The sequence below is a fragment of the Acomys minous genome, assembly GCF_964271855.1.
Source record: "Acomys minous genome assembly, chromosome: 10".
Lineage (NCBI taxonomy): Eukaryota > Metazoa > Chordata > Mammalia > Rodentia > Muridae > Acomys > Acomys minous.
The window spans coordinates 93,677,348-93,703,918 of record NC_140491.1 but is presented as its reverse complement, the minus strand read 5'-3'; the positions used below and the strand labels follow the sequence as shown (position 1 = coordinate 93,703,918).

At 41.2% G+C, this 26,571-nt stretch overlaps 1 protein-coding gene across 2 annotated transcripts in view; it reads left to right on the top strand.

Annotated features, from left to right (window-relative positions):
* Positions 1 to 26,100, top strand: part of ACVR1C (activin A receptor type 1C) — an 80,757-nt gene extending 54,657 nt beyond the window's left edge. For both annotated transcript variants that reach the window (XM_084799166.1, XM_084799167.1), the window contains 7 exons: positions 1,186 to 1,425; positions 7,821 to 8,051; positions 11,089 to 11,256; positions 12,568 to 12,724; positions 14,376 to 14,500; positions 15,780 to 15,910; positions 21,671 to 26,100. In XM_084799166.1, coding sequence (XP_084655292.1) covers positions 1,186 to 1,425; positions 7,821 to 8,051; positions 11,089 to 11,256; positions 12,568 to 12,724; positions 14,376 to 14,500; positions 15,780 to 15,910; positions 21,671 to 21,796 — 1,178 coding nt within the window. In that variant the 3' untranslated portion in view covers positions 21,797 to 26,100. The remainder of the gene's footprint in view (positions 1 to 1,185; positions 1,426 to 7,820; positions 8,052 to 11,088; positions 11,257 to 12,567; positions 12,725 to 14,375; positions 14,501 to 15,779; positions 15,911 to 21,670) is intronic.
* Positions 26,101 to 26,571: the final 471 nt, after the last annotated feature.

Genomic DNA, 26,571 nt, shown 5'->3' with positions numbered 1-26,571 from the left:
GAGAAAACAGCACAAAGGAAAGTATCGAATATTTTGGAGGATTTTCAAACCTTCCAAGATGATGGTTCCATAATTGCCTCCCATTGTTGTAGGCTCAATTTTTTTTTAAACTAATATATTTTATTATGAACTTATTAACCGAGCATACGTCACTGATAACCCGACTAACCAAAACAATAGAAAAAGAAGATTAAAGAATAACAAAACTGTAAAGATATCAGTTCCAAGGCACGATTCTCTTGGCGTAATTAGCAGGATTTCTTTTGCTGGAACCTTTAGTAACCAGAACCTGGAACCTCAGCAGGAGCCCAGAGCCGCGAAGCCTCCCCTCAAGCAGTTAGGAGTGTCTCGAAGTGGAGAGATGAACAGCCAAAAACTATCCCAAGTCTCCAAAGTCCCCGCCTCTAGTTTTGGGCTCATTTATGTATCTCCTCCCAGAGTCTGTTCACAGATCTTTTCAGCTGGTAACAATCAAGCTCCCGCAGGAGGTGGTTTGTCTTCCAGTGGATTAACCTCACCTGTTCTCACAAGACTGCTCCCCATCCCACACTTGGGATCATAACAAAAACAGATTTATCTCTCCTTCTCATTGCCTTGTCCTAGCTGCAGCTACTTGCCACTTTTTTTTCCTCTTATTTTTGGTTTCATTGTGGTCTTTGCCACTGAACTTAGATCTACACTTTTGTAGCTCCATATTCTGATGTAGTCACCAATATTATTTTGGTGACTCTACTTGGACTTCCAGAATAATTTTTAATTTTAGTACTTTTAAACTATTTTCCGACCTACATACAAAGTAATGAATGGGTTCTGTTGTGAATTTTACATATATATATATATATATATATATATATATATATATATATATATATATATATACACACACAAATATATAGGCATATTTGCAGCATATGCCTATAATCCCAGTACTGGTGAGCTGGAAGCAGGAAGATTAAGAGTTCAAAGTTATCTTTGTCTACATAGTTTCAGGCTAACCTGGGCTACATAAGACCCTGTCTCAAAAATAAAATAATCTTTGAGTTTAGATTGACTTCAAAACTCTCCCATGTTTACTATAAAAAAAAAACCCTAACAGAAAATTAATATTTTAAAAAAAGAAATTGTCAAAGACATTTTACATGAGTTGATTTATGGTTCCTCTCACTCTTTCTTTTTAAACTGCAGCATCGCCAAATGTCCCCAGGCTGGGCCCCACGGAGCTGACAGTTGTTATCACCGTGCCTGTTTGCCTCCTGTCCATAGCAGCCATGCTGACAATATGGGCGTGTCAGGACCGCCAGTGCACATACAGGAAGACCAAGAGACACAACGTGGAGGAGCCCCTGGCGGAGTACAGCCTGGTCAATGCTGGGAAAACACTCAGAGATCTGATTTATGATGCCACTGCCTCGGGCTCAGGCTCTGGTACGTGTGTGTTTTCAGTAACCAAACTCTGGTTTAAAAAGAAATGAACCACCTCTTTGATAAGAGTGTCCAATGTAAACTCATCAACTGAAGTGCTCCATGAGGTACAGAATAAATAAAGTCATGAACATAAATCTCTTTAGGGATTTATGAGCAAATTGTCTACGGTAGTAGCTTTTTAAAAGGCCTTTAGGATTCATTGTCCCTCCACGCATTCTCTTCTTTTCTTTACCCTGTTCCTACCCACATGAAATCTCATTTTAGCTTCTCCTTTATCTCCCCATAACACCACATCCCATTCTCCCTTCCTTTTTTTCTTTTTAGAGAGAGGCAGTCATACACACAAATACACACAGACACATAAATACAGATAGACACAAATACACACACACACACACACACACACACACGCTCGTGCACACTCATATGTATGCATGCATGCTCACAGACCAAGAGACAGATAGAAGAAGAAGAGGGAAGGCATTGAGTTGGGTTGGGAGGAGTTGGTGGAGGGGAAAATAGGATCAAAATATACTGTATGAAAGCTTTAAAGGGCGGAGGGGGGGGGAGGTGGTTGGATGAGAAAGAAAACTGTCAAAATGCTTCTCAGGTGTCCACTGCAGCTTCCTGGGTCTAATTTGTGTCTTTTACACCTTGGGATTTGATTCTTTGTTTGTTTTGGCTTTCCATTTGTCCTGCACCCCTGCCCATTGTCAGAGCCATCACTGCCATGTTCTCGGTCTGTTTAATGGAAACAGAGCTGTTCGGTGGGGTTGGGTTTAAGTCTATGAAATGTGGGAAAAGTAGTTAAGAAAGCAATTTTCTTGTGCGTATTTGTTTGTGGTCGCCGAGGCCTTCTGGATCTGTAGGCATCCACCAAAACGTGCTTTCGAAGCTAACAAGGAGCTGCGATGGAATTAAATCAGTATTATGTTCTGGAAACCCAGAAATGGGAGCCCGAAGGAAGCTCACAGCATTCCTGCCTGACTTCCATGGCTCAGGGTTATCTACTCACTGTTATCTCAACTTTACATTTCCTTCTTTAATGCATTCGGACCTCCGATGAAGAAGAGTCTTTTTCATAGCTTAAAACACTGGTGGAGAGGGAAGGGAAAGGGAGGGAAGGGGAGGGAAGGGGAGGGAAGGGGAGGGAAGGGGAGGGAAGGGGAGTCGGAGCAGAGCAGGATTTCCCTGAAGTTTTAGGGATTCCTCTCTTCCCATCTGAATTTCTAGAAATCCTTAGCCCTTGGCTTTGCAGAAATATGACCAAGAGTACACACTTCAGAAGTTCTTACAACTCTCCTTGCTTTAGAAGGATCATTGGTAGTGTCATTAATCCAGCCAGGGATGGTGGTACCTGTCTATAATCTCAGTAGTGGGGAGGCTATAGTAGGAGCCTCTCCAGCTAGAGACTAGCCTGAGCAAAAGCTTGCTTTGAAAAAAAAAAAAAAAGGAAAGGAAAGGAAACAAAATAAAACACACAGCTTTGAGGAACTCTCCCACTGGTGGATGTGAGCAGTAGCCAGGAAGATACAGTTAATAGAGGCAAGGGAGAAACAACATCACATTCATATGGGCACCCTTATTTAACAGGAAGCACTCTGGATGCATCCGAAAGGAACAAGATTTTGCTGACCCAAAGAGTCTAATGGTCCATGCCAACATTATAACATCAAGTGAGACTTTTTTCTTTATTAAATGGAGGAAACCAAGAGAGGAAAATCTTGGAATTACAAAGCATATAAAGGTGTTATACAAATTATGTCATTGTATAGCAGGCTTATGTATTTTTTTCTTAATAGCAATATTCCGCAGTATTCAAATTCTGCTTCTTTGGATGTTTCATGTTGAGACCTACTGTACTCCGAGTTTTTGAGTACTGGTGACATTCCAGGCCCAAAGATCTCTCTGGTTTTTGCTCAATTTCTAGAAACACATTCCTTTTCTTTTCTTTTCTTTCCTTTTTGTTTTTTTGACACAGAGTTTGTTTGTTTAGTTCTGGCTGTCCTGAAGCTCATTTTGTAAACTTGGCTGGTTCCAGACTCAGAGATCCTCCTGCCTCTGCCTCCCAATTGCTGGGACTAAAGGCCTGTGCCTTAAGCACACATTCCTTTACAAGGTTCTGAGGACCGAACAGTCTTCTGTGTATTTCTCACTGAAACATTGTAGTTCACTTGATGATATTAGGTACTGTCCCAGGTAGTTTTTATTGTCAACTTGACACAATCTAGAGTCATCTGAAAGGAGAAGCCTCAGGTGAAAAGCTGCCTGGGCTAGGCTGGCCATTGGGCATTTCTATGGGGGAACTCTCCTGAGTGCTAACTGAAGTAGCTGGGCATAGGCCACTGTAGGTAGGAGCATCCTTGGGCGTATGGTCCTGGGCTGTACAAGAAAGCTAGAAAAGAATAGGCTAGGGAGCCATCCAGAAAGCAGTGTTTCTCCATAGTTTCTGCCTCCAGGTTCCTGCCCTGACTTTCTTCAAGGATAGATTGTGTCCTGGAAGTGTAAGACAAATAAACCCCTTCCTCCGCAAGTTGCTTTTGGTCATGGTGTTCATTTTTCTGCTCTTTAAGTGTATTGAATCTGATCAAGGATTTCTCCTCCAGGCAAACCCATGCAAATTAAGAAGCAGAAGACTAGATATGTAATTTAAGAAAGGAGTAATGAGCTGGCAAGATGGCTCACTGGGTAAAGGTGCTTGCCACCAAGCCTGAAGACCTGAGTTCATTTCCCAGGACCCACACAGAAGAAGGAGAGAGCCAACCTTGACAGGTTGTTCTTTGGCCATGAAATCTTTATGGTGCTCTCATCCTACATACAAATAAATAAATGCAATTGCAATTTGTTTTTGTAGGAAAGGTTCATGAGACACGTGGCACTGACCCAGATTAGTGTAGGAAGCTTTTTTTTTTCTTCAGTAGATGGAGACCATTAAAGTGGCCTACAACTGTTCAAATTTCATAAAACACCGATCATGGCATACCCAGCCTCAAGGCATACACCTACAACACAGTTCTACACCTGAGGCTCAGGGAAGATAGAGTGGAAAGCAATTAAGAGCCAGAGGAGCGGGAAGTCACCTGTGAGTTTGTGCCTCCTAGAAGTGGTAGGGAAATTTCTCCTGGGATGCCTCAACTATATGGCTGCCTGAATAAGACAGAACAAGGACAACACCAATAAACACGCTAATGAGGAAAGAGGAAATCTCACAGAGATGCCCAATTTCATGGAGTTCTGTGTTTAAACAAATACCAAATGGACTCATTGGGTTTTATTTTATATATTTATACGTATTATACATGTAACAATCAAAATGAAAGAAAAATGGATGTTAACCTTTTGAATACTCTTAAAAGTTTATCTTCAAGCATGGATATGAATTTGTTGGCTCCTGGATTCTTTGAGATTCTTTGAGATTATTCTAAGACATTTTATGAAAAGAAGAAGGAAGCATACCCAAGCTTGATCATTTCTTTCTGTTTTGCAATGAAGACTGAGTCCAGGGTCTCACACATCACAGGCTGGGCAGGTTATCTTTCTCTGAGAGGGGTGTGTGTGTGTGTGTGTGTGTGTGTGTGTGTGTGTGTGTTTCTGTTTGTGTGTCTATGTGTGTGTGTGTGTCTGTGTGAGGGCAATGGTCACAAGGTATCACTAACTTGTCCAGGTTAGCCCTGCCTCAGCATCCCAAGTTGTTTAGAACACAGAGCTGTGTCCCCAGGCTCTGCTTATGGATACTTTTCCTTAAAGACAAATTGGAACAAATTTTAGGTATTCTGTCTTTGTATAGCCAGTTCGTTTGGCAGTGACCCCCTTGATTATTGTCTTTCTATTACCTGCTTGTTTAAATTCTGAGGGGAGGGTATGGATTTGGAGGCGGAGAAGTGGGAAGGATATAAGAGGCATGGAAAGAGGGGGAAACTAGGATCAGAATATATGTATGAAAAGAAAATCCACTTGAAAAAATTAAAAGCACATGCCTTTGGTCATCAGGGAACAGGTTTACCTTCAGCAAAGCTTCTTCCATAATAGCTTGCCCATAGGGAGGGGACTGGACCTGTCTGCTTCTTCTCAGCCTTTCTCAATTGGTCGGTGACCTTGGAGCTGAGGCAGCTTTGTCAGATATTGAAAAACCCTGATTACGAAGCTTATCCATGACCAGGTCAGGGACAAATTTCAAAGAGACGGAGAGCCTACAAAGTGAAAATAAAAGATGTTTTATTGGAGTCTGCTTGAGAGTGGGCTTTGTCTCAGGCGGCTTTTAAGGACATGGGAAGCCTGTTTCTTTGTTTTATGGTATGCATTCTGACAGATGGTGACACAAGCCAGACCCCAGCTTTCTACAATCCCCGGTGAAAAGATTAAAATGAACACATAGCAAGAGGCGAAGTTTCTGTTCAAATGCAGTCTGAAGCTGTATAGCACAGAAACTACTCAGATCCATTTGTTATTTGCCTCGGAAGATAGTGTAGCAGCCTTCATTTTCACTCTCTCTTCCTGCTCACCCCACTGACCCACTTTCACATTACTCTTTGTCCATGCACTGCAGTGTGAAAACACTGCCATACGGGTTCTTTTCTTTCTTTGTCAATGATGATATGGGGAGAGGGACACTGAGATTTGACTTAGTAATTAGTAGCGTCACTTTGTGCCAAACACATTGGGTATAGCATACAAAGATAACCCTGGATACTTGTTGTGGGATGTCTCTTTTCCCACAGACCTGTCCTGCTATGGGGTGTGGGGGGGTGGTGCAAAGCATTCTGAGGCAGCCTCGGACAGCATCAGACCTTCTTCAGGTCTGATTACTCTCAGCGTCCAATTTTCTCATCGATGGATGATGAGGCTGAACCAGATGGTCCCCAAAGAACTTTTGGACTGTGGGGTTTGGTGACTAATTGTTGAGGCTCAAACCAGTGAATTTATAGTCTGTGCGTATTTACCATCGTGGGTGGTTCTGCTGGAGATGAGAACATCTGTGTAAACACTGGCTCATTCTTGGAGCAGGGGACAATGCTCCCAGGAGCCACATGGACATTGTTTTCTCCAGCCACCTGGGAACAATGACAAGGACCAAGCTGATTTTCTAGAATACACTCAGCCTGCAGCCTCTTTAACCATTTGCTTTCTAATGATACAACTATAGGAATAATAAAACCTTCCAACGGGCCTTATGTTGAAAATTCAACAAATGAGAAGAAAGAATATTATAACTCATTCTGATTCCATCCTGTGGTTCAGTTTCTCTTCCATGCGTAGTTTGAAAAGCTACAAACTTATATAGATAAAACATACTGTACTATTTTCAATTAACAGTGTAGCAAAGCAGCTTCTGGTGTCATTGGAATTCCCTTTGCTAGCAGTGCCATCAGTGTTACACAGTGTATTCTGAGACTGCTGTAATATTAAGAGGGTAACCATTATTGATCGTGCATTATGTCAGGCACAGTGCTAGCTGCCTAACTTCCTTATTAACTCTTATATTGTCCCATTTCCCGGAGAGCAGTGCTAAAGCTCTTAGGAGTTAAATAACATGTCCATGGTGATTACATGACACAGTTGAAACTGGAGCCCAAGTCTTTACTTATCTGTGCTTTTTGTCTCTGTACCATATTTCACAATTGTCTTCTTAACTTGAAAGGCTTCCTTTTTGTTTTCTATAAGTAACAATGTATTTAATATTTTACATGGATTATCTACATTTTGCATTAATTCTATGGGATTGAATTTTAGAAGCAGAGATACTGTTTAAAAATATATACGACCAATTTGGGCATGGTGGTATATACCTTTGTGCCAGCACTTGAGAGGCAGAGGCAGGCAGGTCTCTGTGAATTTGAAGCCAGCTTGGTCTGAATAGTGAATTCCCAGCCATCAAGGGATACATAGCCTCTGTCTCAAGACAACCACAACAACAACAACAAAAATTAAGGGTATTATACCTATTCACAGAACATGTTTTCCTTGGATTTATTTATTTCTCAGACAACAACTCAGTCATTGAATTTGATTTCTTATATGCACATTTATTTTGTTTTTAAAAAAATATCACAAAGAGTTCTTTCCTTTTTGAAGTAGTGCCTGGAGCCATGGATGTTTTCCTTTGAGTCAGACTGGCTTCATGGGAAAATTCAGGAGGATTTGCCACAATTCTTAGAAATCAGATACCTGCAGCAACAGCAGGCTGTGTTCCAAAGTTTTGTTTGTGAATAAGAGACAAGACATTAATCATTTAAGACATTTACAGATCGTGTCCTGGCACCACAGTTTGTTGTAATGATGCTTATTCCTTCAAATTTAATATAATCACTAAAGTGCTTGAGTGTTTGGTGTTCATGTAACAGTGACTGTCATTGTGACTTTTGTTTGTACGATCTGTCTGCCCTTCCTTTGACTAGGTCTGCCTCTTTTGGTTCAAAGAACAATTGCAAGGACGATTGTACTTCAAGAAATCGTAGGAAAAGGTCGGTTTGGGGAAGTGTGGCATGGAAGATGGTGTGGGGAAGACGTGGCTGTGAAAATATTCTCCTCCCGAGATGAAAGATCTTGGTTTCGTGAGGCGGAAATTTATCAGACTGTAATGCTGCGTCATGAAAACATCCTCGGTTTCATCGCGGCTGACAACAAAGGTGAGGTCACTGTCGCCAGAGCTGGCAAGCAGCAGCAATGTCGGATTGCTTGCCAGCGGGAGGCATCCCTCTGTTTCAGGAAGAGACATAAAAATCCTATCTTCTTTATTATTAAAAAATATTCTTTTTTCTTTGCCACATGTAAATGGCCATGGCTAAGCAGTTGAGTGTGGCAGCAAATGATAGGTGTGAAATTATGATGACACAGCAAAGCTGATGTTTACCATAGTGGATAACTGGTACTGGGCAGGGATCAGCCATCTGCCACTGGAGCCAGTCTGGGGAGAAAAGAGTCTACTGGGCTAGTTGTTCTGTGTTTAGTCATTCTGGTTCACAGAAAGATCTAGACAGAGGCATTTTGGAATGTGGAGAGCATGTGTGTGTGTTGGGCAGTGGGATGGTCGATATTTGAATTTTGTATGGCTGCTGTTTATCACCGGGGCTGGAATCTATGTTCATGGGCTTTGTCTGCAGGTATCCAGTTCTCAGCACATGTCCCCACTAGACTGTGTGAGAATGCGAATGGGGCAAGAGATCATCAGTGGAGTTTGCTATCATTGGTAATTTGCCCATGCCTCAGAATTTGAAGTTTAACACTGACAGGTGACTAATTATTAGTTCTTTAGTGTCCTGGAGCAAAACAGACGATCACCTAGCTGGGATTTGAAGTCAGTGCTCTCAAACTATTGTACATGTGCTGGGACAGTGAGGGAGAGACATAGTTAGTGGATCACCTCTGTCTCTTTCCTCTTCCTAAAATGCTTGGGATCATTTTACACACACACACACACACACACACACACACACACACACACACACACACACCACAAACACACATACACACACACACAGCACAAACACACACACACACGCACGCACACCACACAAACACACACATACACAAACTCACACACATGCACACGCACCACACAAACACACACACATACGTACACACACACACACACACACACACACACACACACACACACACACACACGAAATACAGACTGAAGTGAGAAAAATCAGTTCAGGAATGAAATTAAATCTTTAATCAGATCCTATGAAGAACTTTGGTGAAGCCACAGTTATAATCTCATCGAAAAACAAGAATTTAAACTAAATTATCTATGAATTTTACACATCTCCTATTGCCTGGGAAATTAAAAAAAACTTTAATTTTGTTTAATAGAAACATGATCATGCTTTTATTTATTATTAGTTAAGGTGGCAAAAGGAAAGTTTGGTAGATATTGCACATTCTGACCAGATTTTTGTTTCCTACTTCTGATTTGTAAGAAAAGAGAATAAAGTTGAGATTAGCTGAGAGGCAAAGGTCTTCACACGTTCTATCATTACCACTATCATCATCACTTTCTTCTTCTTCTCCTCCTTCTCCTCCGCCTCCTCCTTATTATTATTATTATTATTATTATTATTATTATTATTATTATTATTATTATTACATGTGTTTGGGTAGTTTCCATGCATGTATGTATGTCTATGCCTAGTGCCAAATGAAGCCAGAAGAGGACATTAGACCCCCTGGAACTGGAGTTACAGACTATTGTGAGCCACCATGTAGATGCTGGGAATTGAACCTGGGTCCTCTGGAAGAGCAGCTAGTGCTCTTAACTGCCGAGCCATCTTCCCAATCCTGCTTTCCAACTTCTTATGGACATATACTTTAAAACTATATCCAGAGTTTTGAAAAACAGTCATTTTATTCCACTGCTAAGAATCTACTTTGCAAAACTCTGCTGTCCTGAGCTGAGGTTAGGTTAGGTTTCTGTTAGGTTATCAGCAGCGAGGTCACCGCAGCACCCGGATGAACTAGTTTAATGACAGCGCCCTAAGAAGGCCATTCTGGTTTCCTTCCATTTAACTGGCTTCTCTTAGTCATAGCCTTAATTGTCAGCCTTTTTTCAGATACAAAATGGTCTCTAACATCACTTTCATCTTCGCAAATTCTTTATTCGTGTAACAGTCACAGTTTTACATTGTGACCTAGGGTCGGACAAAGACATTCTTGTGAGAGAGCATAGCTAGGCATGGGTGTAAACTTCAGGGATTAGTGTGTGGTGGGTTGTTAGTGAACTTTACAGTATTATATTGATGCCTGACCATGTAGCACTTGGCAGGAGAACAGCTAAGCAAAGTGCTTACTGTAGAGTCTATTTTAATTCCAGAACTGGCCCGAGATGACCATACTGTCATATGCACTTTGCTTAGACAGCTACAGCTAATTGTTGAAGCTCTGCCACACAGAGAAGCATCAGACCAATTTCTAGTCTGCTAAAAAGTCTTTTGAAAAAACATTGGGTTAGTTTTGTTTAAATGGGTACAATATCAGTGACTATGTAGCAATCAATCCTAGTACTTGGCTCCTTATGAAACTGTTTGGAGTCCATAACTCCCTATTTATTTTTGCTTATTGTTTGTTTTTCGAGACAGGGTTTCTCTGTGTAGCCTTGACTGTCCTGGATTCACTTTGTAGACCAGGCTGGCCTTGAACTCACAGAGATCCATCTGATTCTGCCTCCCTTAGTGCTGGGATTACAGGTGTGTGCCACTGCGCCCAGCTCATAACTTCCTATTTGTAAAGACAAACTCCATGGACATGGCTAAAATGTCAGCGTTCTTATTGTAGTGATAGTGGTTGGTGTAAATTTATTGTATTTATTTCTTTGATCTTTCTTAAAAGCTTGAGAGTAAGGGACAAGGCTGTACTGAAGCCAAATGTACCTCTCAGAAGTTTCTCCCACAGTGCACCTCTCAGAAGGTTCCCGAGCACTACAGTAACTGTCACCAGCAACTATTGGTGACAGCACTCAGGGACAGAATCACTTACTTGTTAGAACCACCTTTCACAACTTCCTGTTTTGATGGAAACTTCTGCCACACTCACATTTTCAATAAGTCATTGAGAGTTTTATACTCCCCTAACTTGAGCTTTCCTGTTGAAAGAATTGCCTTCGTTTCATGAGTGGCATGGATGAACTTTAAATACTGACCACAACAAACGATGTTTTCTTGTCAGATAATGGGACTTGGACTCAACTTTGGCTTGTGTCAGAGTATCACGAACAGGGCTCCTTATATGACTATCTTAATAGAAACATCGTCACCGTGGCTGGAATGGTTAAGCTGGCGCTGTCCATAGCCAGTGGGCTGGCTCACCTACACATGGAGATCGTTGGTACTCAAGGTATGCATCTCCTTTCCAAAAGCTGGCCTTTGTATTGAGTTTATTTTAGTTCTTTATAATCATCAACTACAGAGGGGACAACAGAGCGACTTCACAAACGTGAGGTTCTTGTCACAGTGCGAATGACTTTCTCATACTCTCCGAACCACATGTGTTACTCATGGTGTATTTTTATCCTCAGTGGCCCCATCCTTGCCATCAGCCTGTGTACCTGGAGGTCTTGTTTTGGTGGCAAAGGCCATATGTTCACATATGCAGATGATATAAGTTTTTGATTTTGAGAATTAAAGCATAATTGGGAAAGGTGATGTGACCATGAGAGAATATCTGAAGCTGGGTGTGGGAGGCTGAGGCAGAAGGATTGCCCATGAGTTTGAGGCCATCCCAGGTTACATGGTGACTTTCATACCAAGCTGGGACTATCTCAAAAAGATGAGAAAGACTATCTGAGTCATACTTGAAAGCCAAATGATAGCCCCTGCCTTGTTGACTTGCTGAGCCCGCAGGAAACTAACTCTCAAAAGTCATTAGCCTAAACAGGCCACTAGGTTCAATGACCTCTTTCTATTCTTAAAAATTATTGAGATTCCCCAAGTTTTGGTAACTGTAGGTTATATTTGTTAATAACCTCAATATTGAAAGCTTTTCATTGATATACTTAAAAATTGTTTACTTTAAGAAATTAATTAGCCAATTAAATATTAATATGAATAGCAGCTTACAAATGTTTTATAACTTTTTTCTAATGCAGTGTAGTGACAATAATGTTTTATTTCCTACATTTTAAAAGTACCTTTAATGTCTAGCTTATTGTCTGAAATTTCACAATGCTCTTTGTTCTATTTGCCTCATTATACGGTTTTAATTGAAGTCAGTGGAGACATGGTGACATGACCCTGACAGGTCGACGTATGGTAGTTTTTAAGGATTCCCCTGTCATCTTCTATTCCACTTGAGATTTGTCAGTCTAACGTAGTCATATTTTGAGACCTGTTTGGTTAGAAGCTATTTGCCTATTGTGGATCACACACACTAGTAACTTTAAGTAATTTATTTAAACAAATTGGTGACGAATGCTCGCAACTGTCACCTGGTGTTCTGCACACTGGGACTACTTGATCATAAGCGAGAGACTGCCCTCACTTAGCTCGGACTCTGAATAGGAGCCCGAATGTCTCTCCAAAGCTCTGCTGGACTTGGGGTGCAGTCAGAGACAATATATCTGAGGAGGTGACATTTGAGCTAAGCCTTAGGAGATCCCCAGTCTTCAGTAGGATCAAAAGCTGAATACATTTTTCTTCTGCTTTGTAGGTAAGCCGGCCATTGCTCACCGAGATATAAAGTCAAAGAATATCTTAGTGAAGAAATGTGACACTTGTGCCATAGCTGATCTAGGGCTGGCTGTGAAACATGATTCAATCATGAACACCATAGACATACCCCAGAATCCGAAAGTGGGAACTAAGAGGTAAGATAACTTTTCCTTGGTGGCTTACTAGAGTTTATATGGTGGGTCAAATGCCATGAGTGCCTGTGTGCATCCAAATGTGAAAAAGGTTAAGCCTAGAAAAGCAAGAAGTCCTTCCGGCGACATTGAGAAGCCCGTGGCCACAATGATTACAAAGTGGGAGGGTTGTCTTTTTTGCCCTGGTGACGTAGCCATTTGAATGCAGAGTCTAGTTCAGAGCAGTGGTGAAGAGGTAATGGCATGCCATATTGATGTGACGCAGTTTCTGGATGGAGGAAAGAAACCACTTCAGTCGTATATAGACACTTCAGCACCTTTGTGCCTCACCGGTGAACTGAAATTCAGGGCTTGCTGTACAGGCTCAGGCTTTAAAGAAGACATAAAAAAATCAGGGCACTGGAATAGGCAGGGTAGGGATGATACATAAGAAAGCCATTTGTGTCAGAGTTATGCCCTTAACCCACCAAGATATTGTGTGTCAATTTATATTTTACCTATAGTTGCACCTGTTCTTAATGTCCTAGAAGGATGCATTTTGAGGTAACATGCATTTGGATACAATCTCCACTTTCAAGGAGCAGAATATAATAACGCTAGGGGGAAGCATGGAGTAAAAGGAGCTCACACAGCTGGGGCTAAGATAGGCTCATCAGTCACAGACCGTCTGGTGTGTTTCTCTTGTTGACCAGCAGGTGGCTCCGCAGCTACTCTATGGCCATCTCCTTTACCTGGGTTCCCGGCTTGATGCTCCTTTTTCCTAATTCCAGAGCCCTTGGCCTTGAAATCACAACAACCAAAATTGTTTCCTGGACATGTTAAAGCGCTTGAGATAGAACTTTTTCTAAGGAGATAGAGCTGGCATCTAAGCCAGTTGAGATTTCAGAACAGTGCTTGCAAGCCATTTGCTGTCTTTTGGTAGACAGTATCAAGTGGGCAGAGAGATTCCAGGCAAGTGTGTTCAGAATGAACAGCCCTAAAAGCCCTTCTTTTCCAAATAAGGACAATCCGCTTACTATTCCTACAAGAGGGACCCTCAGGCAAGGCTTGGGTGCTGGTTTCCTTGGGGGAACCTAACACTTTGAAAAGAACCCAAAGAATGTAGAGTCTGGAGCAACACCCAACTCCGTATGGGCCAGTTAGGCTCAGTCAGGCCCTGTGACTCTAGGACTTCTTCCATTAAGCTTTGTTTGAACTCTGCCATATTTTTCTTGGTCACGGCATATAATAAAATTCTTTATTCTGAGAAGGAATTTGTGGAATGCCCTGTGTTGGCGATTGAGCGCCCTGGGGTCAGTGATGCACCCTATTTTTCAGAAGGACCTTATCTACATGACAAATTCTTGTGATGCCAAGCTCTGTCTCTGTTGCTGAGTTCTTCCCTTATTAACCTTCTCGGTTTATTCTTTCCAAGCACTAGGCTGCTGTTGAGTCTGCCATAAAATGTGAAATTGTGTAACCTTTAGTTTCACTTTAAATGTTTTTTAAAATGATGGTTGAGCCAATAACTGTGTCTTCTTTTTAATTTCACCCTATTATGGTATCTGAGATGCTCCTTTAAAATTGATGGGAGCTATCTTAATTTATGTTTTGTATCACGATGTGTTAAAATTGTGTTTCACTGGACCGAATCTCCATGTGAACATTTTTGAAGGTATATGGCTCCTGAAATGCTGGACGATACAATGAATGTGAGCATCTTTGAGTCCTTCAAGCGAGCTGACATCTATTCTGTGGGACTAGTTTACTGGGAAATAGCTCGAAGGTGTTCAGTTGGAGGTAAGCTTTTGGAAAGACCCTTTGTTCCCCTTTCCTTGACTCTGAGCACAAGATATAATTTTCTATATTTTCCCCCTCAGTATACTGAATAGTTTCTGAGTAGGTAAGAGAATTCCATTCAGTGATTTCTTTACAGGGGCAAAAGTAGAGCATCCTGTGGAGAGTGTGTGGGGGTTGTCTTTTGAATTATGCTTAGATGTGGGTGATAGTTCTGATCATTCTGATACTCATAAAGATTATTTTTGACCCACTTGAAAATTATCTCATTGGACTTTGGAAGCAGCTGAAATCCCTTACTCTTATCCCAAATGAGCTAAATGACTTGTCAAAGTGGCAGGACTGCAAGCCTTCTGTTCCCCAGGCCTTCCCTCTTTTCTCTCCTGTGATATAAAGCACTGGGGCAGATAAAGTGGAGTGGGAAAGTGAACGACAGCTTACCCTTTGCCCTCTACAGCTTCCCCAAGCTTGGAAGTTAGTAAGGGGACCCTGTTAATGCAATCTAATGAGATCATTGCACCAGTGGTGGTGGTGGGGACCAGTTAAATGCTTGTATAAAGGAGTTTACAGAGTATTCCCCAAGGTGAGACACACCTTCGATGCAAGTGAGTTTAGGACTTTGTGGTGTGTGTGTGTGTGTGTGTGTGTGTGTGTGTGTGTGTGTGTGTGTGTGTTGTATCCCTACATGCCATACACTGAGCTCATGTTGAGGTCAGAGGACAGCTTGTGAGATTTGATTTTCTCCTTCTACCATGTGGGGTCTGGGATCATTTTATCAGGTTTGGCACCAGTACCTTACCTGCTGAGCCAGATACCTGGAAATTCCATAACCAAAAAAGCTATTTTGATAGGTAAACATATTCTATTTATAGGACACTGATGTTATGCTATAAATATTAGAATTGGGGAAATTACTATATTAGCTGTCTAATGGCAACTTATAAAAATAAAGTCACATTTTAAAGTCATGTTTTTGTTGGAGACAACATTTGTTTTGTTTTATATTGTTATAAAATTGTATGCAGTGATGTGGTACTTTATTTATTACATATGACAATTTTATTAATTTTACATTTTATAAAAATTATTTTTACGTTATAAATATCACAACTTTACATAGTGGCCTGTTTCATAGCGATACATTATTTTAACAAAAGTGAGGTTCCCCTTTGCCAGGATATCATGTGTGCCCGATATAAGTAGAAGTAAGTGGTATTTAGTTTGAAATATACATCATTGCTGATTATATATGTAGGGAAATGTATTTTCAATTTTCTTATAGGAATTGTTGAGGAGTACCAGTTGCCTTATTATGACATGGTGCCTTCAGATCCTTCGATAGAGGAAATGAGAAAGGTTGTTTGTGATCAGAAGTTCCGACCAAATATCCCAAATCAGTGGCAAAGCTGTGAAGTAAGGCTCCTATGTTTCTCTTCCTCTTCCTCCTCTTCCTCCTCCTCCTCCCTCCTCTCCATCCCTCTGCCCATCCCTCCTCTCCTCCTCCTCTCTTCTCCTTCTCCATCCACTATAGAACAAGACAACCTGTCTTCTCATGTATTTCTTTCTATTTATTTTTCAGATTAGCGTCAGTGAGGATTTTTCAAATAATATGTAGTCTGTCTGTCTTTCTTTCTTTCTTTCTTTCTTTCTTTCTTTCTTTCTTTCTTTCTTTCCTTCTTTCTTTCTTTCTACAAGGCAGGGCTTCTTTGTGTACCTTTGGCTGTCCTGAACTCATTTTGTAGACCAAGCTGACCTTGAACTCACAGAGATTCACCTGCCTCTGCCTCCCAGAGTGCTGGGATTACAGCTGTGCACCACTGCTCCTGGCTTGTATTTCTTTCTTTGTGAAGTTGTTTAATTCATTCCATATATGGGGTTGTTGTTGTTTTCTTTTACTGTCCTTAGAGGGATTTTTATTCTCTTTGGTAGTATGCATCCATGACATAAACCCTGAGGCCCAGGCAGCCTCTGACAACAGGATCTTTACTAGTGCGTCTCTGAAGTCCCCTGTGCCTTAGGTGACTGTCCGGGATGTATGTCCTCACTGAAGCGGCTCAATAGTTATGCTCCCTGCTCCTCCATGGCAGCATAGCAGAACCACAGACATGGTCCCACCCCAGGGCAACGGGCTGGGGGATGAAGGACATGGGAAAAACCAGTGGGTAATTATATTGTAATTGGTAACTTAGGCCTAATTTCCAAGTGTCTGAGGCTTAAGCTCCCTCATCAGATGAGCGTCCTCACCTTAGATTCAGTTGTTGTCTCTCTTGTCTTCACAAGCAATGCAGGGTTGGGAGCAAGCATGGTGGATACACAGGATATAGTGCTCCTTCCATAAATTCCTACAGAGAGAGGGAAGGAGGTGGCCCAATCCTGTCCTCTCCACTCCTGTGCCTCCAGCTCTCTACTCCTGTGTCTCCACCCCTTCACTCCTATGTCTCCACCTCTCCACAACTGTGCATCCACCATCCTGTGCCTCCACCATTCTCTGCCTCCACCATCCTGTGTCTCCACCATCCTGTGCCTCCACCATCCTGTGCCTCCACCATCCTGTGCCTCCACCATCCTGTGTCTCCACCATCCTCTGCCTCCACCATCCTCTGCCTCCACCATCCTGTGTCTCCACCATCTTCTGCCTCCACCATCCTCTGCCTCCACCATCCTGTGTCTCCACCATCCTCTGCCTCCACCATCCTGTGTCTCCACCATCTTCTGCCTCCACCATCCTCTGCCTTCACCATCCTGTGCCTCCACCATCCTGTGCCTCCACCATCCTGTGCCTCCACCATCCTGTGCCTCCACCATCCTCTGCCTCCACCATCCTGTGTCTCCACCATCCTGTGCCTCCACCATCCTGTGCCTCCACCATCCTCTGCCTCCACCATCCTGTGTCTCCACCATCCTCTGCCTCCACCATCCTGTGTCTCCACCATCTTCTGCCTCCACCATCCTCTGCCTCCACCATCCTGTGTCTCCACCATCCTGTGTCTCCACCATCCTGTGCCTCCACCATCCTGTGCCTCCACCATCCTGTGCCTCCACCATCCTGTGCCTCCACCATCCTGTGCCTCCACCATCCTCTGCCTTCACCATCCTGTGCCTCCACCATCCTGTGTCTCCACCATCTTCTGCCTCCACCATCCTCTGCCTCCACCATCCTGTGCCTCCACCATCCTCTGCCTCCACCATCCTGTGCCTCCACCATCCTGTGCCTCCACCATCCTCTGCCTCCACCATCCTGTGCCTCCACCATCCTGTGCCTCCACCATCCTGTGCCTCCACCATCCTGTGCCTCCACCATCCTGTGCCTCCACCATCCTGTGTCTCCACCATCTTCTGCCTCCACCATCCTCTGCCTCCACCATCCTGTGCCTCCACCATCCTCTGCCTCCACCATCCTGTGTCTCCACCATCCTGTGCCTCCACCATCCTGTGCCTCCACCATCCTCTGCCTCCACCATCCTGTGTCTCCACCATCCTCTGCCTCCACCATCCTGTGTCTCCACCATCTTCTGCCTCCACCATCCTCTGCCTCCACCATCCTGTGTCTCCACCATCCTGTGTCTCCACCATCCTGTGCCTCCACCATCCTGTGCCTCCACCATCCTGTGCCTCCACCATCCTGTGCCTCCACCATCCTCTGCCTTCACCATCCTGTGCCTCCACCATCCTGTGTCTCCACCATCTTCTGCCTCCACCATCCTCTGCCTCCACCATCCTGTGCCTCCACCATCCTCTGCCTCCACCATCCTCTGCCTCCACCATCCTCTGCCTCCACCATCCTGTGCCTCCACCATCCTGTGTCTCCACCATCCTGTGCCTCCACCATCCTGTGCCTCCACCATCCTGTGTCTCCACCATCTTCTGCCTCCACCATCCTCTGCCTCCACCATCCTGTGCCTCCACCATCCTGTGTCTCCACCATCTTCTGCCTCCACCATCCTCTGCCTCCACCATCCTGTGCCTCCACCATCCTCTGCCTCCACCATCCTGTGCCTCCACCATCCTGTGCCTCCACCATCCTGTGCCTCCACCATCCTGTGTCTCCATCTCTCCACTCCAATCACTGCTGCTGATTTTCAGCCCTATTTTAACATAATGAGTAATTTTTAGTGACACCATTGCTCTTTATTTTGTTTTGGGATTATTTTATGTATTTGTCTCTTTACCTTTTTTGTTTCTCTCTTCCATGATGCAAACTCTTTTGTTTAAGGCATTTGTTAGTGTTTTTGTCTTTTGTGGAGTTATTTCAACTCTATGTTTACCTGAGAAGCAGATTTACATGATTTGAAAAGAACATTTTTGGAGATCTTTTGAGGAATTTTCTTATTATTCTCTAATTTCATTTATATTTTTGCCACACATATATATGAATATCCTGAAAAATATTTGCATTTATGTATTTATGAAAATTGTGAGGAAAACTTATTATAGATTCTCTTTCCATATATATATATAATCTGTCCATTTTCATTGCTATATAGCATTCTCCTGTGTGGATATAATAGGATTTCTTTAACTATTCTAGTATTGGTTATCAAATGTGATTTATAGATATAATTATTAAAACGTTGCCAAATATATTAGTGATTTTTATTGTTCCTGTGCCAGAATATGTGACAAAAAGTACTTAGAGAAGGAAGGGTTAATTGTAGCTCTAAGTTTGAAGGTATCATCATGGCAGAAGAGGCATTGCAGTAGTAACATGAGGCAGCTGGTCACATACAACTGATCCACGAGAGGGAGAGAGGGAGGGAGGGAGAGAGAGAGAGAGAGAGAGAGAGAGAGAGAGAGAGAGAGAGAGAGAGAGGAATGGTGTAGGCATTTAAAACATCAAAACTAATCCTACTGACACTACTGACACACTTCCTCCAATTCTTTCAACAAGGCCATGCCTCCTAACCTTCCCAAAGAGTTCCATTAACTGTGGACCAAGCATTGAAACATATGAATCTATGGGGCCTTTCTCACTCAGAGCACCACCTACTCTGTCCAGAATCAGAAAGCATGCAGGAAAATTATGGTGCTTAGCTTGTTTTCTTTCTCTCTCGACCCAGGGCATCAGCCTATGGAATAGTGTCACCTACACATTTTCTTTACTTTTTGAATGTGACAAATGCTTCATATTTAGGTTAAATAAAAAGTAGACTTTGATTTTAATAAAACTTTTCCTCTTCATGTCTTTTCCATTGACTGTAAATTTATTTTATTTTCATATGAATGAATATTTTGCCTGCATGCATGCATGTATACCATGTGCACGTCTGATGGCTGGGAAGTCAGAAGAAGGCTTTATATTCACTGGAACTGAGTCATGGGTGGCTTTGAGTCACCAGGGGAAAGCTTGGCACTAAAGCCAGCGCCTCTAAAAGAGAAATAAGTGCTCTTAACAACTGAGCCATCTCTCTAGCCCCTCTAATTGCATTTAAGAACTTTAAGACAGAGGCCTATAGTGTTCTTCTGTTTCTCTACATCTCGTGGCCAGTCTTTCTGTTTGTTATTTTTGAAGGAAGCTCTCACTATATAAGCCTAAACTCACGGGAATCCTCCTGCTGTAGCCTCTGAGTGCTGAAATCACAGCGTGCACCACCAAACCCAGCTTTACGGTTAAACTTGTTCAAACAAAGACTGTTCTAATTCTAAGGATTTGTGACATGCCTCTGTTCCAGAAACTTCTGTGATAATATGTCTTCAGATAATTCTTCTTTCATTGTCTTTATTTCTATTTTTGGAAAACTCGGTGGCTGCTATTAAACCTTTCAGACTCTACTTCGCTTCACCTGTGCTTCCTATGTTGGCACTCGTATACTTGATCTTGTAGATTTGGTTTCTAGTTCCTTACTGCCTCAGATATGTCTAGCCTGCCATTTAACTCATCTGCTAGATTCTTTATTTTCATACTGAGAACTTTTACTGGTTCTGAAAGTATTGTTCTTTTCCCCACAGGTAGTTCAAGTTTTATTTCTTTTTAAATGTATGCTTCTTGTAATTAAGTATTAATCTATGTTCTTTAATGGATCTGATTCTGATGGTTATTGTTTTGATGATTCTTGTTTATTTATTGGCAACCCTCCCCCTTTCTGAGTGAAGATTTCATTATGAGTTCAGGTTTACTGAAAAATTTGGACAGATTTTTTTTGTTTTGTTTTGTTTTCTTTATCAAAAGTCAAAGTAAGTGTTTTTCCTTACAGACTTCTTTCCTATACATACATACATTTTATTATGTTTATTTTCCTATATGTATATGGAAATGCATGTGTGTGCCAGGGCACACTTGCAGAGGCCAAAGGACAGCTGGCAGAAGTCTCTTTTCTCTTTCCACATGTGGGTCCCATGATTAAACTCATATTCCCAGGCTTAGTTGCAAGTCTCTTTACTTGCTGAGCCATTTTGCTAGCTCAAGATTCATGCTTAAATTCAGGTTTTTTTTAAAAAGCATCTTTAACATCTCTTTCCTTTTGGCTGACTTTCCTAACTTTTACATGCAGTCCCCCATCCCTCAGGCTCTACAACAGAAAATGAGCATATGCCACTAGACCTCCCCAGCTTCAGTGACTTCCTGGGTGTCTCATGCTTCGTGCTTTTACATTGATTTTCCCCCTACGTATATATCTTCTTTCTTTGAGAGTTCATTTATACTGACTTTTTCTATCTCCCCTTAGATTATCATTTGCAACATGCAAATATGAATTGTGAAAGTGTAAATCTTAGTTTTCAGTTTGATGACTTTTTTTTTCCGTGTGTGTGCGCACATTTGGTTAAAATGTAACTTGGTATTCTCACACAGCTTCCACACCCCTCTATGGCTCATGCCACAGTTTAGGTGTTTGGTTTGACACAGGATTTCATGTGACTGGCCTAGTTACATAAAACTTGAATTCCTGGTGCTTCTGCCTCTGTCACCCAATTACTGGGACCGTGCGCTTGTACCACAGCACTCAGCTATTGTTGCTTTTCATAGAGGAATTCAAAAATAGCTATCCTTTCATCTCAGGAGTCATCAATATCATGTAAGCTAGTATTTACAAGGTTCATGTTTGTGCCTTTAAAAGGGATTTTTTAAAAAAAAAGAAGTTTGGCCCAGTTTCCACAATCACCTTTTGGTTTGCGGTTTTGCTTCTCCGGTGCTTTGCTCTGTACACATTAAGCCTTTGGTGTCTTTCTCTCCTGAAGGCGCTCCGAGTCATGGGAAGAATAATGCGTGAGTGCTGGTATGCCAACGGGGCAGCGCGCTTGACAGCCCTCCGCGTGAAGAAGACCGTCTCTCAGCTGTGTGTCAAGGAAGATTGCAAAGCCTGACCCCACACACAGGCAAAGAGAAAGTGCTGACAGCTCGCTTTTGTGTCTCCTTCTTTGTCTGAATGTGTTTTGGCTTCGTTTTTTTTGCTGCGTTTTGTTTTAGTTCTACCTCAATGACGATTCACTACAGTGTTTAAGTGTCCCAAAGACAGCATGAAAAGACAACTCTAAAGTTAAGCACAGGCAGGTCTTGAATTTCCCAATCTCAGTGTTGTCATTAACTTTATTTTTTTAAAGGTGACACAACTCATTTTTTTAAACGTGAGGAGGAAGATGTTATGAATATAAAATAAGCTACATAAAATAGTAAAAAACAAAAAACAAAAAACAGTTAAATGTTAAATCTTTGTTTTGCTTGAACCAAGGACAAAACAGAAATGAGATGTGTATTAAAATGTAACTGGGTATTCCCTCTAGAGCATTTTATAATGGAACGGAACTTTAAAAATTAGTAGGATTCTTGAAAAGTCAATTTTGCTCAGAATGTTAACATCTGAAGACTGAAAAGCTGGAGGTCGTCAGTGACGTATGAAAGTGAGGCCATGTTCTCAGCACTTGCTCTCTCATTACTGTTTTTCACTCTTCATCCCTACTCAAGCAGTCCCTAAGTAGTTTGAAAGCCACTGAGCCATTACTTCTGATAAATAACAGAGGTCCCCGATGTCATGAACACTGTGAAATGGCCCCAAGTCCCAGATCTCATGCCAGAGATGTCACAAACCCTGTGACAATAAGCACTGTGAAATTTGCTGGCCACTACATTCCTTTGAATTCCCATAGTGCTTTTCTTCCTAAGTGGGAGCATCTTCAGTTATAATATTTTAAATTTAGTCATATAGGGAGTGCATTGAGTATTTTGTAAGACCATAATGGGTTTGCTAGGACTTCAAAACCAATCTATTATTATGGCCCTGTAGATTAGGTCGTCGCTATCCCATTCAATAATGAGAAAATATTTCCTGAACATTGCCAAAGACTGGACAATTATAAGCATACATTGTCTAAAGATGTATGTATTAAGATGTCATTACTTTGGGGGTCCATATTTATAAAGAAAGGTAAACAAAGAAAAAGTTTGAGAAAAATTAAGAGAACTCTTCCAAAAGGGTTTAACCTCTTACTGGTAGCAGGGAACGATCACACTTGTTATTAGAAGATATTCCTGGCCTCTAATGAGGGGCCGTGTATGGAGAGATTTGGCAGCTCTGCCTCTGTTCTCCTTTTTTTTTTTTTTTTGAGGTACAGAATATTTAATAGGATTCCAGATATTCCCTTACAAATATACTATATGCTTTAGTGAAGGTGATTTTACACGTTGTCTTTCAGTGTTCTCAAACACTACTTCCCAGACCCCACTCCTTAGAGTGTTCTTCTGCCTAGATGTTCTTAGAACGGAGGCACTGCTCAGGCAACTTGAACAGTGAGTGATATGACAGCATATTCTATTCTTTGATGGTTCTCGAATTGAAGACATGTTACCTGGATATTTTTTAAGGCCAGCTATTTGATTACTCATAGTACAGCCCTTTCATTATAGATAGGGTGAAATTTCACCATCGAGCATTTAGATTTTCTCCAAAGCCCACCATGGGGCAATAGTGTTCTGAAGGATGCACCTATGTTGTCCATAAGAGAGCAACTTGATGTGTACATTTTACTGTGGAAATATACTACTGGATCCATTTCATTTGACTGAGTTGACATGAGAGAAACAAAGTGCCGTGACAGCTTTGGGGTTTGCGTATACTTCCATTCTCAGTCAGACACGCATCCATTTATAAGCAGGGGGCACCCCATAACTTGCTTGCCACAATATTGGGTACAAGAGGGAATAAAAAGATAGATAGGTCCTGCCCTCAGGGATTTTAAAGTCTAATTTGGGAGTGGGAAAAGGCATGTGAGCATGAGGGAAGAAAGTAAATTGACAGATCAAATACGCAGTGGGATGTCTTGAGTTCTGTGTGACAGTGGTTTCTAGAACAGGTCTGAAGCTCACTCCCAATTTTCAACACATTTAGAAAAGATCTTTATTTAGATATTAAAGTCTAATTATACCATCAGCATCGAAAGGTGCGCCTATGTGAATGGATGTTAAAAAGAGCTGTGTGACAGGTGATCTGGCTTGTGTTTATTACCTTATTTCACACAGTTTCTACATGAAGGAAATAAAGTTATTTGCTTAGATGATTGTATACAAATCTCCAACTAAAAAAATCCTGCTATAGCCTGTTCTATTCACCACTGTTTGGTGGTGATTATTAGATTTTTAAAGAGAGGGTGTTTTAACATCTTTATATTTTGACATTATGTTTTATAATTTATTTGAGAGTGTAGAAATGTAACTTATATTTTATTGATTCAGATTTCACTGTGGAGGAATCTGCATATTGGTATGTTTTTGGGACATTTTGCTGTTGTTCGGCTGTTGAACTGTAATTCCTAAGTGAATAGTCTTAAAGAAAATAGCCACAAAAGGATAAGGGAAACAATAGAATTGTAGTTTTTCCTTAGCTCTCAATTCAATTATACATAGAAACTGTTCACTTATTAAAAAAAAAAGTAATGAATAGAGCATAAGGCAGATTTACTGTACATACCTATGCAGCTCAATTTACATTACATGTTTTTAATAGAATCTTATGCAATACTTGTTTCTTTTTGATTTTGTTATGAGCAAAAATATCTTCTTAGGTTAGGTGCAGAGTGACATCGTTGTTTTGCTTCTTATGGACATTTTGGCTTTGGGTGTAACCTAGAGCTTAGGAATGCTATTATAAATTTTTAGTACTGTATGCAGAAATGATGGGATTTATACATGGCATCACTTCTTGAAATATGAGACGTGTTATTTGCTGTCAACATTTGAGCATGAATTTGTTGCCTTATAAGTTGTGTGTTTAAGTTTGTAATCAGTACCGATTCTGTTGTATGCATTCTTCCATGTCTAAAATATTTGGCATGTCACATCTAGAATTCTTAATTTATGTTCTGCCTTGAGAGCTAAGTGAAACATGACTGGCGTGCTCTATTTTAGGCATAGCACTTGCTTCTCATCTTTATACTTTCAATTAACTTTGCATTTTACATTTCCATAATTGTATGAAAATAGTAACCTGATTGCAATGTCTGTAGAATTTAAAAATCTGCTTTTATTTTAAAATGAAAAATCTACAATACATTCATCGGATTAGAAGTGCTACAATAACTTATTATTTTGAATGCTTCTACTATTGCAGAATGATTAAACACAAGAAAAGTCCACTGTCCTGCAATTTTGCCACCATGTGACTTACTGGGGCAGAGTAAACTCAGGGCCAGTTTGTAATCTAAGGGAGTACTTAGTGTATTTCCTGAAGGCAGGGAGCAGGCATCTGCCATCAGACAAGGATCAGGAGAATAACTTGAAATTACTTGGCAGGGAATAGCTTTTTGATTCTTGAAAGTGAAGATGAAATTTTACATGGATAAATTGATTCATTTAAAATGTGGAAATTTTGATTTCTACCAAGCAGTTAGGGAACATTAACAAACGCATCAATATTGCTATAGATGAGGTCTTCAATAATCAGTTCTTTTATATAACTTTAAAAACCAGTATTATCAACTACTCAGAAATGTTTATGCTTGGTATCCTAAAATGATGCCACTGTAGCTTTTGAACCTATTTCTTGTCATCTGTGAAGCGTAACGTTTCAGCGAATAGCACCGATGAATGAGACAGTCATAGTTTTAAGGGCTTTTAATTTTTTTCAGGTTTCTTTAAAACTAAACCAAAAAAGAAAGAAAGAAGGAAATAAAGGAAGGAAGGAAATCTATAATATAAAACATTCATTAAAATCTAATATTAAGCATAATTTCTATAGTCTACATATTTTTTTAAAGGACTCTAACACACACATTCTAGTACCTGGCTTTTTTTTGCCCTTTCAACTTTTCTTTCATTATTTTTCACCTACTTCTAAACTTACTGTTCTTCCTAAATTTACTGTTCTTTCACCATCTTCCAAGATTATAGTTACTTCTTAATTATTTTTAAGCATAGCTATTATTTAACATAATTATCATAGAACTGTACATTTGAAATGAAAAAGAAATCCCTTAGTGAGCTAAATTATTTTGAATGTGCCATAATGCAAAATAAAAATGAGAAGTTAAAAGTTAAGGGGACACGGAGCCTCATAAATTGATTCCAATATTTTGTAGACAAAGAAACTGGAGATCAGATATTGGGTGGCTGCTAATGATTGTGGAAACATGGTGGTGAAACCTACTTCTGAAACCTCCCCCACTTTACCAAATTAAAAGGTCAATCAGAACGTATCTTAAACTGCCATGTGCGTGTGTTAATGTGATAAGTCATTCAGTGCTGATGGTCAAATCCTAGTTCTTGGTTCATTTCCACCCAAATAATTTGCTCAGGTCAAGGACACTAGGAAAAACAAAAATAGACAAAGCGAGCATTTCAAAGTAGTCATCAAGCTAGGTAGACAAGCCAGGGAGTGCTGATAAAACCGAAAATGTAATTGAAAAGATGGTAGTTTGTGGAGGTTCTTGGTGGTGGCTGGAGATGTGGAGCAGTGGCAGAGTGCTTGCCTAGCATGCGCAAGGACCTGGGTTCAATCCTCAGCACTGGAAAGAGGCAGGCAGGCAGGAAAGAAGGAAAAGAAAATATTACCAGCATGAGTTATAATTAGAGAATCTTCCAGACTCTTTCCATTCTCCCTCTCTGCACATATTCTTCTTTTCCCATTGTGTCTTGGAGTGGATGCAAGGTG